Consider the following 15,624-nt stretch of genomic DNA (forward strand, 5'->3'; position numbering starts at 1 on the left):
CTTAAATTGATGTATTAGGGCAAAGAGTAAATGTATTAAAGCATTAGAGTAAAAAAAAACTGTGAGCCAGGCCTTCTCATCTAACACCAGTACCTGACCTTACAAAAGCGTTTTTAGGAGAAAGGTTGAAAATCCCTATTGAAAAACTCATATACTTCCTATAAGCTGTTAAAGCTGCAATAGTGTAGGCCAACTCCATATTAATCCAACCTTACAGATTAATATTGGGCAGTTCATGTGCATGTCAAGGCAGATGTCGCAAAACTTTTGGCATCATAGTGTATCTGCAACACAAAGAATCTTGCTTTCTGAACATCAGCTCAAAGCATGACTAGCCTAGTTGGTAACACTTTATAATAACTACACACTATGACTCATTTACTAAGCATTAGCATCTAGTGAATTCATTATTTATTAAGCATTAACTCTACATTAATAAACATTAGTAAGCAGTTTATAACTGCAGCTACAAAGGTTCTATTCTTGACTTATAAGCACCTATATAATGTGCTTAATAATTGTATTTTCATACTTAGTTAATGATTTATTTTTCATTATTAAATTAAGTATCACATTATTTACAAACCAGTTGTATTTAAGAGTAGTTGAGAGTTTTTAGGACAATTCAGAATGAGTTAGTAAATGATTAATAAACTATTGAAATCAACGTTTATATGTCTTATTATTCAGGCATATACTAATAGTCAACTAATATGTTAATAAATGCTATATTAACTCAACTTCATGCAGTTTTGTGACCTAATCTAAAGTGAGGACTATTCATGCTTTATAAACCCCTATAAATGACAATTAAGTAATCTTTGCAATCTTTTCTAAAAGTAAAATTACTGTAAAGTTTAAACATTGCCAAATTACAGGAGTGTCAAAATACGACATAAAACTGGATAAAGCAACAACAATATAATAATTTAACAATACTGTATAATAAGATGCAATGTTTAAACTCTACAGTGATTTTATTTTAGATAAGGTTGCAAAGATTTATTTTTCTTTTGAAGTACAGTTTTATTTGTGTATCTTTATTTGAATAGGAATGAATAATGTCATTGTTTCTCTTTAGAATTTAACTGAGCCTTTATTTGTCATTTATAAAGGATTTATATAGCATGAATAGTCCTCACTTTAGATTAGGTCACAAAACTAGATGAAGTTGAGTTAATAAAGCATTTACTAACATACATAGTAACCATTAATATATGCCTGAATAAAAAGATATATAAACGTTGATTTCAATAGTTTATTAATCATTTACTAACTCATTCTGAATTATTCTAAAAACTCTCAACTACTCTTAAATACAACTGGTTTGTAAATAATGCAATACTTAATTTAGTAATGAAAAATAAATCATTAACTAAGTATGAAAATACAATTATTAAGCACATTATATAGGTGCTTATAAGTCAAGAAAAGAACCTTTGTAGCTGCAGTTATAAACTGCTTACTAATGTAGAGTTAATGCTTAACAGATAATGAATTCACCATTTGATAATGCTTAATAAATGATTTATAGTGTGGTGTTATTATAAAGTGTTACCGCATAGGTTCCACATACAACATTTTGCAGATACAGTTGAAGTCAGAATTATTCGCCCCCCTTTGATTTTTAGTTTTTCTTTTTAAAATATTTTCCAAATGATGTTTAACAGAGCAAGGAAATTTAACAGTATGTCTATGTAAGTATTTGTATTTTTACCTGGCAGGCTGATTTTTTTAAAAGTGATTTTTCTATGGTTCATAAGTCCTGTTCTCCATCATGTTTTTTACACTCTGGACAAGCTCAGTAAAACATTGTTTGATTGGTTATTAGCTTTTTCTTTACAATTCACCAAATATCTTGTCTAGTAAGAGAGAACGCTTTCGACAATGTCAAATGCCATTGGCAAGTTGCTACCCAAATCCGTGTTTTATATTTATCACGGTAAAGTAAGCCCTAGCGCATGTCCTGAATGAGCTAAGGGATTCTGGATATCCTGGGTGCAAAATATAAGCCGATCAAAGAAAGTGTAGATCAAATCACATGTAATAATTAAGAGTTAACATCTCTTCTGTTTACTTCCTTCCTTCTTTATCAGGGCTTGGCACAGTGAAATGTAAAACACAATATGAGGTTATCCTGTACAATCACAAGTTATGGGTGACATATCGGAGTTCAAAAGTGGACAAACTGTCGGTGTCTGTCTCGCTAGAACATCTGTAGGAGAGCAAGTCTTTGTGTTGTATCAAGCAATGTATAACGAGCTAGATTATCCTGGGTTATGTCAGCATATGACTAATAAGGACAAACCACGTCCAACAGGACTAACTGTGGATGCTAGAAGAAGCTGTCTGCAGGGGGTGTCTAGTTGCTAACCAAAACTGTTCGTCAGGAGCTCCACATGGTTACTATACATGACCGAGCTGCTATAACCTAACCTTTGGTCACTCGTGCCAATGCCAAACGTCAATTTCAATGGTGCCAGCAGCAAAAATCTTGGGCTATGGTCAATGTGAAACATGTATTGTTCTCTGATGAGTTCACCTTCACAGTCCTTCCCACACCTGGGAAAGTTACAGTATGGAGGATCACCAAAGAAGCATACCACCTAGACTGATCAATGCCCAGAGTGATGCATGGGGGTGGACCAGTGATGCTGCAACATCATGGCATTTCCTAGGCCCAGTCCTTGTGCTAGATGGGTCACTGCCAAGCACTATCGAACCATTGTAGACAATCATGTGCACTCAAATGTTCAAACATTGGATCTTGAAGACAGTACCATGTATCAGGATGACAATGCACCAATACACAGCAAGACTGGTGATAGAGTGGTTTGATGAACATGAAAGTGAAAATGCTAACATCTCCCATGGTCAGTACAGTCACCAGAGCCAAATATTATTAGGCTGCTTTCACTTTGCGGTGTTTTAGAGGAAACGTTTTTCTACACCAGCATCACGTTGTGACCTGGCCACTTTTCTGCAAGAAGAATGGCTTAATGTGCAAGACTTGTATCTGTCATTTCCAAGACGAACGGATGCTGTATTGGCTGCAAAAGGAGGCACTACACCATAGCCTATAACCCCTGTACATGTAAAAAAAATGGATTTTCAGCATCATTAATCCAGGCTTCAGTGAAACATGATTTTTTCAGAAAATCTTTACAATTTAAATGAATTCAAAAGAAACATTTATCATTTTCAATGTTGAAAATGGTCTTGCTGATTAATATTTTTATTAATTGTATTTATAATTGGCATTCTCATTGGTTTTTCAGGTCACGTATCAGCTGAAAATTCTCACTACAGCGCTGTTCTCTGTGTCCATGCTGGGCAAAAGACTTGGCATTTACCAGTGGCTTTCACTAGTCATTCTAATGTTTGGCATTGCTCTTGTCCAGGTAAGGGTAGTAGTCTAGTGTTCTGTTTTATTTAGTTTGTCTGTCATCGAAACCTGCTGTCATTTGATTAAGCTTTTGTGACTTTTGTTTCCAGTTATCTCTGTTAAATGAGCTTATGGAAAAAAGTACTGCTGATACAAATGTACAAAAACATCAACTGATGATTTCTATTCGCTAGGTGCATGCTTGCACTCGAAGAGCCATGCTCTTACCCTTAAGTTACATATATTAGTGAAATTTGAAGTTTTTAGGTACTAATATGTAACGTTAAGGCAGGAGATCCCAAACTTTTCAGACTGCGACCCCCAAAATGACAATGCCAGTGACTCGCGACCCCCAATATCCTGGCTATGAATACAGAAACCTTGCATGCAATGTCACACACACACCAATACACCCAGGGATATTCTTCGTTTAATGTCAGTGCTGTAAATGGGCCAGAAACTTTAACCTGGTGTTATAAAATCAATCTGCTGCATCTGACGCTATTGCTGTGTCTTTAATGTAATGTAATTACCACTGGGGTCGCAATCCAATAGAACTAGTAACTGTAAGCTACTATAGTAACTATATAGTAATTAAAAACGACTATATTTTTTCTCTTCTGTTGGTTATGGATAAAATATGGTCATTCTTATATAATTTAATAATAATAAATAGATTTTTTTTTAAATCACCAGACGACCCTCCTTTATTGTCCCACGACCCCTCGAGGGGTCCCGACCCCCACTTTGAGAACCCCTGCGTTAAGGTACCAACTAGTACCTTAGGAACAAACATGTACCATTTGAAAGGATACCGCCTAAGTTCAGAATAGGCTCATTCTGAAAACGTAGCTCCATACATTTCTGGAGATCATGTAATATGTTGCCAGAAGTACATATGGCTGCATGTCATAATTTTTTAAACGAACACTACAGGGCGGTATGGCGCCTTTCCTTTTAACGCTTACCAACTGACTGCTTACCTCTGTATGGACGGCTTTCCAGCTGTTACCACTTTGTCTAGTTAGCTCACCATGTACGTCGGTGGACTTGAGATGCAAAGAGAAAATGACCACGATGATGAGGGTTGAGTCTGGTGAAGAACGGTTTCGGAAAGTGGGTAATACAAAAACAAAAGCTAAAAAATAAAATAAACAAGTACATAACATGGTGAGAATGTGGTAAAACGTGGTAAAAATCAGACAAGGACTTTTCTTTTTCTGAAGTGCTTTTTAAAATTGTAGGTTGAATTTAGGGAAGTGGGTGTGCTGGTCAATTTGTGCTTTTTAAAACACTATTGGTTGGGTTTAGGGAAGGGGGAAGGTGGGTCAGTCGATTGGTCATTCATTCAGTCAAACTGTCCCTGGTGGATTTACGTGAGAACAACAGGCGCTAATGGCACTCGCAAGATCAATTTGAGATCTCAAAAAGCATACACAGCGGCCTCTTGTGGATTCGCAAAAATAAAAACTGCAAAAAACAAACAAAAAAAAACCGGGGCGTATTTGGCGGTCTCCAGAAATGTATACAGATCTGTTTTCAGAATGAGCCTGGGTTAAACAAGTTTTGTACCTTTTATTTCTGAGAGTGTGAGGTGAAAGATAACTTAGTTCCTTCCTTATAGTTTGGGTAGTTGCCATTTGTATGTTATTAATATTATTATTAGTCATTATTATTACGTTAATATAATTATTTTTTATTGATAAGAGAGTGGTGTAAATTATTTTCATCTTTGTTTAAAGAGCCCCTATTGTGGGTTTTCGAAAATGAGCTTCCATGTAGTGTGTAACACAGCTCTAAGTGAAGTGAAATATCCAGCTAAGGCTTAAATCTGAAGGTGGACAGTTTATAAAACTATTGATTCATCTAAAAAAGATGAGTCGACTCATAGTGGTTAGAATGAATCGTCTTCATAACGAGTCTTTAGCCGTTTCGGCGTGACGTGACTACGAAACATAATTGTTGTGGGCGCAAACCCGGGAAAATTTAAACCTGCGCCCCGCCCACTAACTTAGCAGCGAAGATAAACAGATGCTGAAGTCATGAGTCAAGAAGACGCTGTGCTTACCTGGATATTATTGGAAGTGTGAGGGGAAATAATTAATTCTGCAGTCTACACGCTTACAGTGGGCGATTCATTCGTTTGTTAAAGGAAGGATCAGAAAAGACTGATGTATGAGACTTGTGAGAATGAGCAGACAATACACCAGGGGTGTGTGCAAAATAAGGCCAGTTCATTTGGCACAAAGACAGCCTGCTACACGCTGAGGAGAAGCGCTGGTGAGCACTACAACCCCCTGCCTGGAGATGGGATCTTTGGGCAAAGCAGAGTACAGTTAAGCCCTGAGAACATATACCACTTCATGCAAGAGGTGCCACAGCAATAATTGATCTAATAAATATTTGATCTAAGTTACAGCTGAGAAGGGAGAAAAGCTCGGTCACGGAAATCAGGCTCAGTAAATGATGTGCACGCAATCGGTTTCATTTTCACTGCTAAGTGCGGTTCATACTTCCCGTGCGGGGGGTTATGACGGTCACAGGGTTATCGCGCGGGCTCGTCCACCGGGGGCTTGACAAACCGCGCTGAGCATTTGTCTAGCGTTGAACGCTGTCGACCAATCGCAACAGGCTGTCATCGGTCCAATCAGCGCAGATTAGCTTCGCGCTAAGGAGGGATCTGGGAACAAATGAATCGCTGAACGATTCATATGGGAGTCGCTGGGATAATGGGGTAAAAATAAATGCAGATTAAAAGACCATGAAAGTGTTTTTTTTTTACCTTGCATGCATTTCAGTATGTTGTTGGAGATCCATATAACCGAAATATGACCCTTTTTCATGTATAATATGGGCTCTTTAATACTACTACTACTACTACTACTAATAATAATAATAATATAGACAAAGGCACAAGAATGTAAATTTAACTGTTAAATGTGGTAAGAACAACAAACCCAGAGAAATATCATTTTAACATAATTTTAACTAAATTTGTTTTTGTTCAACTTTTAAAATTGGCAATCAGTGAAGTATTTTTACTGTCAGTATTTGTGAATGTGTTTTTTTCCACACACTAGATTTGTTACAGAACATTCAATGGTTCCCTTTTTCAATAAAAATAAAGTTTTAAATATGATGTCTAAAATGCTGCCTGCATATCTTACAAGACAGCTGTATATTATAGTTTTGTTTGTATAAAGACCCAATTCCTGTGCATTATAATTCATTGCTGTTATATCAATAGTTTTTCTTTTAGATATTTATTTTTTATTATAATGTTTGTTTATTTATTTATTTGTTTTAATGTATAATGTATTTATTTTTTTTAATTATTGTTAATTATTACAAATTTACATTCTATTTTATTATTTAATCTTATGTGTATCATTTAATTATTTTTAATTAAGTCATTATTTTTTTAAACTTTTCAGTGGACCCTCCTTGGCACCCTCTGTTAAAAGTGTGTATGACTCTTTCTTTCTGTTTGAACAAAACCTAACAGTGGCCAACTGAAGTCTCATCGAGCACCGGTGAAAAAGATTTGACCGCCAGTTCTCAGCTGATTGGACTGCTGGCTGTGCTTGTGGCCTGCTTCTCCAGTGGATTCGCTGGTGTTTATTTTGAAAAGATCCTCAAAGAGAGCAAGCAGAGTGTCTGGGTCCGCAATATTCAGCTAGGTCAGTAGATAACCTTTAAAGAAACATTTTCATATGGTAACTTATTTATATTGTAGCCATTGTTAACAAATTTCTACTTCCGGTTTCAAAAAATGTGTGTTTGCATTATTCAGAAGTGGTTCATCACTCGTTTTCTCTTACCTTCTTAGGTTTATTCGGACTTGTTTTTGGATTTGGAGGAGTGTTTACATACGATAGAGAAAGAGTGCTGGAGAACGGACTCTTTCAAGGTTATAACAATGTGACATGGTCTGTGGTGGCTCTTCAGGTACACTTTCACTTCCTGTTCAGAATACAAAAATGTCAGGCAGATATTACAGAGTTTCTGAGTCATAAATAAATCTCAAGTCACTTTTGTTGTGAAAAGGTCTTAAAGTTATAGTTCACCCAAAATATCGTCATCATTTACTACTTGTTTCTAACTTATTTAGCTTGTTTTAAGGAAAAACTCCCTTGATTTTAACACATTATTTCTTAAAAATCCCCTATTATGCATTCATGGTCATATTTTGGTTTTGGGGTCTCCAACAACAGGTTGATAAGCATGCAAGGTCAAAAAACACTTTCATTGTCTTGTAATATACATTTATTGTTACCTAATCATGCCAACGATTCCCATATGATTCATTCAGCGATTCATTTATTCCCAAACCCTTTCTTAGCACGATGCTAATCTGTGCTGATTGGTCCGATGACCCAGTCTGTTGTGATCGGATCACTGTGTTCCGCGTGAGACTGAGAGAAATGCCCAGCACGTCTTATCAACAAGTAGTCAGAGTGTGTGCATGAGCCCAATGCAGGAGTGCATTAAAGCAATGCAGTTAAACACCAGCATACTGCTCTATTCTTAACCATGACACGCATTTAGTATTAATCTGCATGTGTGTAGGAACAGCTGATGGTGGCCATAGCAATGACAAAAAGCAGTAGATCACAAATTCACAAAGCGGCATGCGTCAAATTTTCAACATGGTTTTAGACACGATATGAGAATATAAAGAGTTAACCAGATACAGTACAAGCGGTTACATGTAAAAAAATACAATTAAATACATCATTTGCAAGCTAGAGAAAACAAGGAGGCAACAATTTTAATCACACTTACTTACACTTACAATGATCCATGAAGTGTGTACTTTAAAGTTCCTGTCAAGCTCTGACAAAGTCCCATACATCAGTAGTCTTTTCTGATCCTTCCTTTAATCCTTACCCATTGTAAGCGTGCAGATTGCTGAAGCACTCGTCAGAAAAATAACAGGAACACAGCACAAGGCTGAGGCTATAATGCTGAGGCATTTTTGCAAAAATAAACTTTAACCACTGGCTCTTCACAGCCTTATCTTTGGGTAGGGAAAATAACACTAACTTTCCCTCACACTTCAGAGCACAGCATCTTCGCGACATGATTCAGCTGGGATCTGCTACAGTGTTTGTCTTCATCTTTTTCTTTCTACAGTGTTTGTGAGCGGGGGTTTCAATTTTCCCACGGCTTGAGATTCCTGGCTACATTACTCCGGCATGGCTAAAGACTCTTTACACTGGCGATTCGTTTAAACCACTATGAGTCATTTATAGATGAATCAATAGTTTTAATCACAGCGCACTTTCAGATTTAAGCTCTAGCTGGATATTTCACTCCATTTAGAGCTGTGTTACACACTGCATTGAAGTTCATTTTCAAACACCTATAACAGGGGCTCTTTAAAACAAGCCAGTATTTTTGATTGTCTAGACAATGCTTCTTGTTTAAATGATTTTGTAGATATTTGGACTAGAAACTTATTTGCAGTGCACACAGACATAACTCTGTTACATACTGTTAACTCTGTTCCACTAAATAGGTAACAACTTTTGCCAAAGAGCAAAATGCTAGGAGCTGACAGTAATGAAATTAGGATTTAAATATTAACTGTCCGATTAAATATAACTGTCCGATGTGCATACCTGCCAACACTCCAGTTTTTCCCAGGAGTGTCCCATATTTCAGACCCATCTCTCTCCAACCTTCCCCCCCTTTCCTCACCCCCAACATCGATCCTTAGCATATTTGGTACAGTCCGGCATGTTTATTAGTTCAGTCCCAATGCGCACCGAACCCAACACACCACCATCTTCATACCCGCTCCCCTCTCTTCAGTTTGCGCGTACCTTCCCCTCAAGCTCTTTACTTCGCGCGCCCTCCCCGCACTTTACTTTGCGCGCACCCCCAGATAAAATTTCTCAGATTTTATAATCCGAATGTTTGCAGGTATGCCAATGCGGAATTAATGACATATGCTGTTTGCTTTTTGAAACTGTGGTAACAGTGTTGTCTATTGTAAATTGTTACATTTAAAAAGAGATCTTTTTGAATAAAATTTTCTTAGAGCGAGCACAAACACACACACACACACACATACACACGCGCACACACACCTGTCTTTGCTTCACATCTTATCAGCGAGAGATTTTGTTTTTCACAATTGTGGGTTGTGATTCCACCAATTTAAAGGCAAAATATGGTATGGTAACAGAATTAGCTCAAGATTTACAGACATTTCATTTTTGTTAGATAAAAGCAATTTTTAGTCAATGTATTGTTATAATGTTGGAAAAGTGACTTTTTAGAGCTTTTATAAATACAAAAAATTAAATATTGCCAAAAGAAAAGTAAAATAGCAAATATTTTAATTACACAACGGTGCATGATGAAAAATACTCACAAATTCATCAAAAACTCACGATTTTTGGCAATATATGACACTGTTTGCTAGGGATGCTCAGATCGATCAGCCAGAGATCAGTATCGGCCGATAATCACATTTCATGACTCTATCGGTACCCGCTAATCTGGCCGATCTCACCAACCGATTGCAAGTTTTTGTTTATGAGTTAAAATGCGTAGGAAGAGGCACGTGCAAACCCGCAATATATACCCGAAGTGCTAAAACAAGCGAGCAGCTAAATTATGCGTGGGGGCATGAGCGGTCACTGTGCTCGTGTCACAACAGCTAAATAAAATATATACAGATGTGGTGTGACCTCTGTTTATTGCACGAGTGATACTTTCTTTGTTGCAGCCATTGTATATCTAGTGTTTTGTCCACACTAAATGGTTATAAGAGATGTATTAAAGGGATTATATGCAGCATCCTTAATTTATTCTTTTAGGTAAGGAGAAAATTCCACTTAAGTATCATACTTAGACGGAAATGTGCTTTATGCATTTTAAAGCTTAAAGGATCAGAATCGATACTCTGTATTTGCCGATCATCATAACAAGGAATCAGTACTCTGTATCGGCTGCAAAAATCCTAATCGGAGCACCGCAACTGTTTGCTGAAAATATTGTATTATTTTGGTATGTAACATCATGTGATCTATGAAAATAAAATTAATTTTATAATTAATAAAAAATTTAACCTTTTTTAAACAGCTTATGCTAACAAGCAGGTATTTTTCAAGATAAGCCTACTAGAATTCAGCTTAAAGAACAATATAAAGGCTTTACTAGGTTAGTTAGGGTAACTAGGCAAGTCATGCTGAGTTCAGACTGCATGATTTTAGCTCTGATTTTGACTCTCAAACAGGTTTTGAGAAATCCCTGACAAATGCCTGAAATCACAGGTAAACCAGTGTTAGTTCACGAAGATATCAATCACACAGAGTGAACTATCAAGGGTGCGTTCTGAAAGAATCGCAGATGAGTCGCTGTCTGTGATTTAAATCATGCTGTGTGAAATGTGTACTGATTAGCTACAGCCAATGAGAGAGCAGCATCTACTAGTATGGGTATCTGCAGGCCAGAATTTGGTTAGGATTAGGTTGAGGAGAAGGTTAAAGTACTTCTTTTCGGTCTTTTTGGACCCAAAAAATGGAGGAAAAACTAATGAAAATTTGGCAGAAGTACTTGTGTCTGATGTTTCATCTGAGCAATATCATAAGTGGGTCGAAAAAGTTGAGGAGAAATTGCTAATTTCCTTCAACATTCCGGCTAGCAAAATCAGAATGACCGCGGGGTCTTAAAAAGTATTATTCATTCATTCATTTTCTTTTTGGCTTAGTCCCTTTATTAATCCGGGGTCGCCACAGTGGAATAACCGCAAACTTATCCAGCATGTTTTTACGCAGCAAATGCCCTTCCAGCCGCAACCCATCTCTGGGACACATCCACACATACTCATCCACTACTGATAATTTAGCCTACCCAATTCACCTGTACCGCATGTATTTGGACTGTGGAGGAAACCCGAGCATCTGGAGGAAACCCATGCCAACACAGGGAGAACATGCAAACTCCACACAGAAACGCCAACTGACCCAGCCGAGGCTTGAACCAGCAACCTTCTTGCTGTAAGGCGACAGCACTACCTACTGCGCCACTGCATCGCTCCTAAAAAGTATTAAAAGTTGATAAATCAATTTTAAGAAAATTAAGGCCCTTAAAAGGTTTTTAAAAGTCTTAATCCCGTTTTACGAGGTCTTAAATGTTTTTCAACCATTGTCCAAAGTGTTTGACTCCAAAAAAGCATTAATATATTTATTGTCCTCGATTGGTTCGGGGCTGGGTGCGTCCAGCCAAGCTCCTCTGTCCGAGTGATGTCACGTAATTTACGACAAACACTTGAAGGTGGTGTGACGCTTTCCACATGTAGCGAAACCATAGAGCAGGGCTTTTTAATTGGCAGCCCGCAAGGCAATTTGTTCCGGTCCTCCAAATAGTGTGGCCAAGACATCAAAAATAAATTTAGTTCAGTCGAAAAATGGCCGCTGTAGTTATGAAGTGACGTGCGTCTGTTCAATACAGCACGGGCCAAAAACATTTGGGTCCCACTTTATATTAAGTGGCCTTAACTAATATGTACTTACACAGGAATTAATAGTTTGTTACAATGTATTATTGTGTAAATACATGTATTTACTGTGTACTTATGCTTGATTAAATACATGTATGTAATTACATCTGTAATTAACTTTTGTTATTACATTTGTAAATACACTGTTGACCATCCCTTACACCTTCTCCCACCCTTAAACCTACCCATGCCACCAAACCTGTCCATAACGCAACCTCTATCCCAACTCAAAAGCACCACAAGTGTTCTCAAATACATTATAAACACAGTAAGTACATTGTATTTTTTTATGTAAGTACTTAGTAGGTCAGGACACTTAATATAAAGTGGGACCAACATTTGGATACTTAAGCTTAAAGGCTCATCATTGCCACGTTTCTGTTGCAAAGAACGAAACCGCTGCAACTAAACAAAGTAATGTGCGCTAGTTTAAACATCCGAGCTTATAGCTACACCAAGGCTAATACGCACACACACTGGGTTAACTATAGCAGTGGGCCATTCACATATCGCGTCTTTTTCACGTGTAAGTTCGTTACTTCCAATATTAGAATATATACCAATATGTGTGCGCAAGTAAAAAACATCCATATCGGTGAGAAGTGGCTTTCAGTGCAATGTAAACAAAGTTATGTTAGACAAATTATTACAAATTATAAAAATGATTACGTATGAACGCAGATAATAATAACCGTTCATTTAAATACTGACCAAATATAAAGCTTACATTTACATTAGATGTGATAACCGTGAAACCATGATTACTCTTCAGACTATATGATCGTACAAGCAAAACCTATAATTGTTGCATCCCTAATTGTTATGCTGTTCGAAACACAACATATGAATGTGTTTGAGTGTAGAAGAAGCCTACTTAAGCAATGCACTGCTTTTTTGTGCTTTGAAATACAACATTGGAGTATTTGTAAAAAACAAAAAGGCCACATTGTACAATGCAGTGATGTTATGTAGTTTCTAAATACTATATATTAACATTTTAATGTAGAAAAATACAACGCGGGTGTCTTAAGGAGCAAAAATACAGCATATGGGCTCTTATATTGCTGTTGTGTCATCATCTATATTGCTAGTCATTCTGTATCTCTCCGGCCATGCTTTTCATGAACTGGCCCCAATGACAAACTAGTACAATAGCCCTGCCATAGAGCAAAACAGACGGCAAGTTTACTCCTGGTTGGAGAAAGACGAATTTAAACAGTGGCTAAAAACAACCACGTAATTTATTCTTTCAAGGTTTGTTTCTTCCAAGCTTATATGAGTTTTGTTGCATGGTTAGGCTCCATTCATTTATTTACCTGCAACTGTTTATTAAGTTAAAAGTTTGATACTGATTAGAACTTGAAGTAGTGATGAGGTCTTTAAAAAGTCTTAAAAAGGTATTGAAATTTCCTTTAGGATTCCTGCATATACCCTGAAAATAAGTACATTTTCTACCTCACTAAAGATCTCTTTCTCATTATGTAGTTAATAACAAATGATGTACTACGTGACGTGCGTTGTTTCCATGTCACTTCTCGCGTGTTTTTAGTTGTGAGACGTAGTTTGTTGACAAAGTTGTCGGCTGTTCTTCCTATTGTAAAGTCATGCAGTGTGAAACCCCCTGCCGCCAATCCATCCTGCAGTGTAAACACAGTAGCAACAGAACGCTACCCCAGGTAGTCTTGCAGTGTGAAAACATCCGTGACACGACTATTTTAAAAATCCTGCAGTCTGAACTCAGCTTTAGGGTTATTGGGAAAATCATTGTGTATCAACGGTTTGTTCTGTAGGCAATTGAAAAAAATATATATTGCTTAAGAAGGCTAATGCTATCGACCCTAAAATGTTTTTAAAAATGCTTTTTATTTATATATGTGGTAACTGCCCCCCATAGTGCCAACCGGAAGCTCTGACATACGCTGACCCATATATTTTGTTTCTTTCTCACTGCTTCCTGTAGGCTTTAGGTGGGTTGGTCATTGCAGCTGTCATCAAGTATGCAGATAACATCCTGAAGGGCTTCGCCACATCCATCTCAATCATTCTGTCCACCCTCATCTCATATTTCTTATTGGACGATTTCGACCCGACTAGGTAATACAGTCACGTTAACTCTGGGATTATAGTTGGATCTTTCTTAAAACTGTGCCATGTGTTTCCCTGTGCTTATTACTGTGAATGCGTGATCACAATCATGCAAAAAGTCTTGGAGTTATCTTTGACACCGAGTTAAAGTTTAAGAAGTAAATAAATTCAACCATCAAAAGTGGTTTCTATCAATTAAGAAACATTGCCAAATATAAACCTTTTCTGTCTTTTAAAGAGTTGGAAACCATCATTAATGTGTTTATCATGTCCAGATTGGACTACTGCAACTAAACGGTCAGGCACCTATTTACATTGGTGAGCTTCTTGGCTGAAAACAAGGTTCAGCTTGTTGTTGCCAAAACACGGGTGAAATCAAGAGGTGACAGCTTTTTCTGTTACAGCCCCCCGTCTGTTGAATGGTCTGCCTTAACATATTAGGTCATGTTTTTCCCTCGGTGCTTTAAAGCCTTATTTAAAAAAATCACCTTCTGTCTCTTGCTTTTTGATCGCAAATTATTAACTTTAATCTGTTTTATCCGTTGTTATTAATTCATCACAGTTACTATGTTAGCATAAAAAAAAACTATTTAGCCTACAAACATTTGCCGCTGTTTTGAATACCAACTGCAATGCAAATACAATATTAATATCATCATCAATATCATATCATCAATAGCCGGCAGCTAGCTCTCTGCAACTCTCACATGGTCACCCACTGTACCTGTACCACATGGGAAAGCTTGGTTGGCCTGTGTGGGTCTGATGCCCCAGTATAGTGACGGGGACTCTATACTACTCAGTGAGCACCATCTTTCGGATGAGACGTTAACCCGAGGTCTCGACTCTCTGTGGTCATTACAAATTCCAGGATGTCCTTAAAAAAAGGGTAGGGGTTTCATCTCGGCATCCTGGCCAAATTTGCTCACTGGCCTGTGTCCATCATGGCCTCCTAACCATCCACATATCATAACCATCCCTATATCATAATTGGCTTCATCATTCTGTCTCCTCTGTGGTGTGCAGTCTGGCGCAAAATGGCTGCCGTCGCATCATCCAGGTGGATGCTGCACACTGGTGGTGGATGAGGAGATTCCCCCCTATGTGTAAAGCGCTATATAAATGTAAGGAATTATTACTATTATTATCAAAAGTCAATCAATAATAAAAAAAAAATGTTTAATTCATAATTATTCCTGCTATTTTGAAAAGCCCAGGATATAAAAATTGTGCATGTTCATTACAATGACTGTAAAAAATATGGACGACGCGACAGCCCCTTTTCCCATTGAACGCCTTGAGGGCGAAACGCCTGCTTGACGGGCACAAACTGTCGCAAAAGACTGCTGAAATTGGAGCCTTGACATGCGCAGAAGGACTGTCTGATGGAGCCAGAGGAGGAGCCGCGAAAATGAGTCGAGCTTCCAACCAAACGCTTTATGTAAAATAAACCACGCCCCCCGAACTTCTCAGCATGCGTTTGCTGTCATATCAACACAAATGGATGTAATAACGTTAACAAATATGAGGGTTTTATATATTCAATCGCGCCAGCTCCGGGTCGCAGCGCATAACATACTCGCGGCGTCGCGGGCTGATTCCGGCTCGCATGCGGCAGCGCCGGCTCGCTCGGCCGCCG

At 37.7% G+C, this 15,624-nt stretch overlaps 1 protein-coding gene across 5 annotated transcripts in view; it reads left to right on the forward strand.

The window, feature by feature from the left end:
- Positions 1–15,624, forward strand: part of slc35a3b (solute carrier family 35 member A3b) — a 51,934-nt gene that overhangs the window by 31,169 nt on the left and 5,141 nt on the right. For 3 of the 5 annotated variants that reach the window (NM_001017900.1, XM_021480286.3, XM_005171166.6), the window contains 4 exon segments: positions 3,279–3,401; positions 6,891–7,065; positions 7,215–7,333; positions 13,861–13,994. In NM_001017900.1, coding sequence (NP_001017900.1) covers positions 3,279–3,401; positions 6,891–7,065; positions 7,215–7,333; positions 13,861–13,994 — 551 coding nt within the window. 5 annotated transcript variants of the gene reach the window in all.

This window comes from Danio rerio, chromosome 2 (genome assembly GCF_049306965.1).
Source record: "Danio rerio strain Tuebingen ecotype United States chromosome 2, GRCz12tu, whole genome shotgun sequence".
Classification (NCBI taxonomy): Eukaryota; Metazoa; Chordata; class Actinopteri; order Cypriniformes; family Danionidae; genus Danio; species Danio rerio.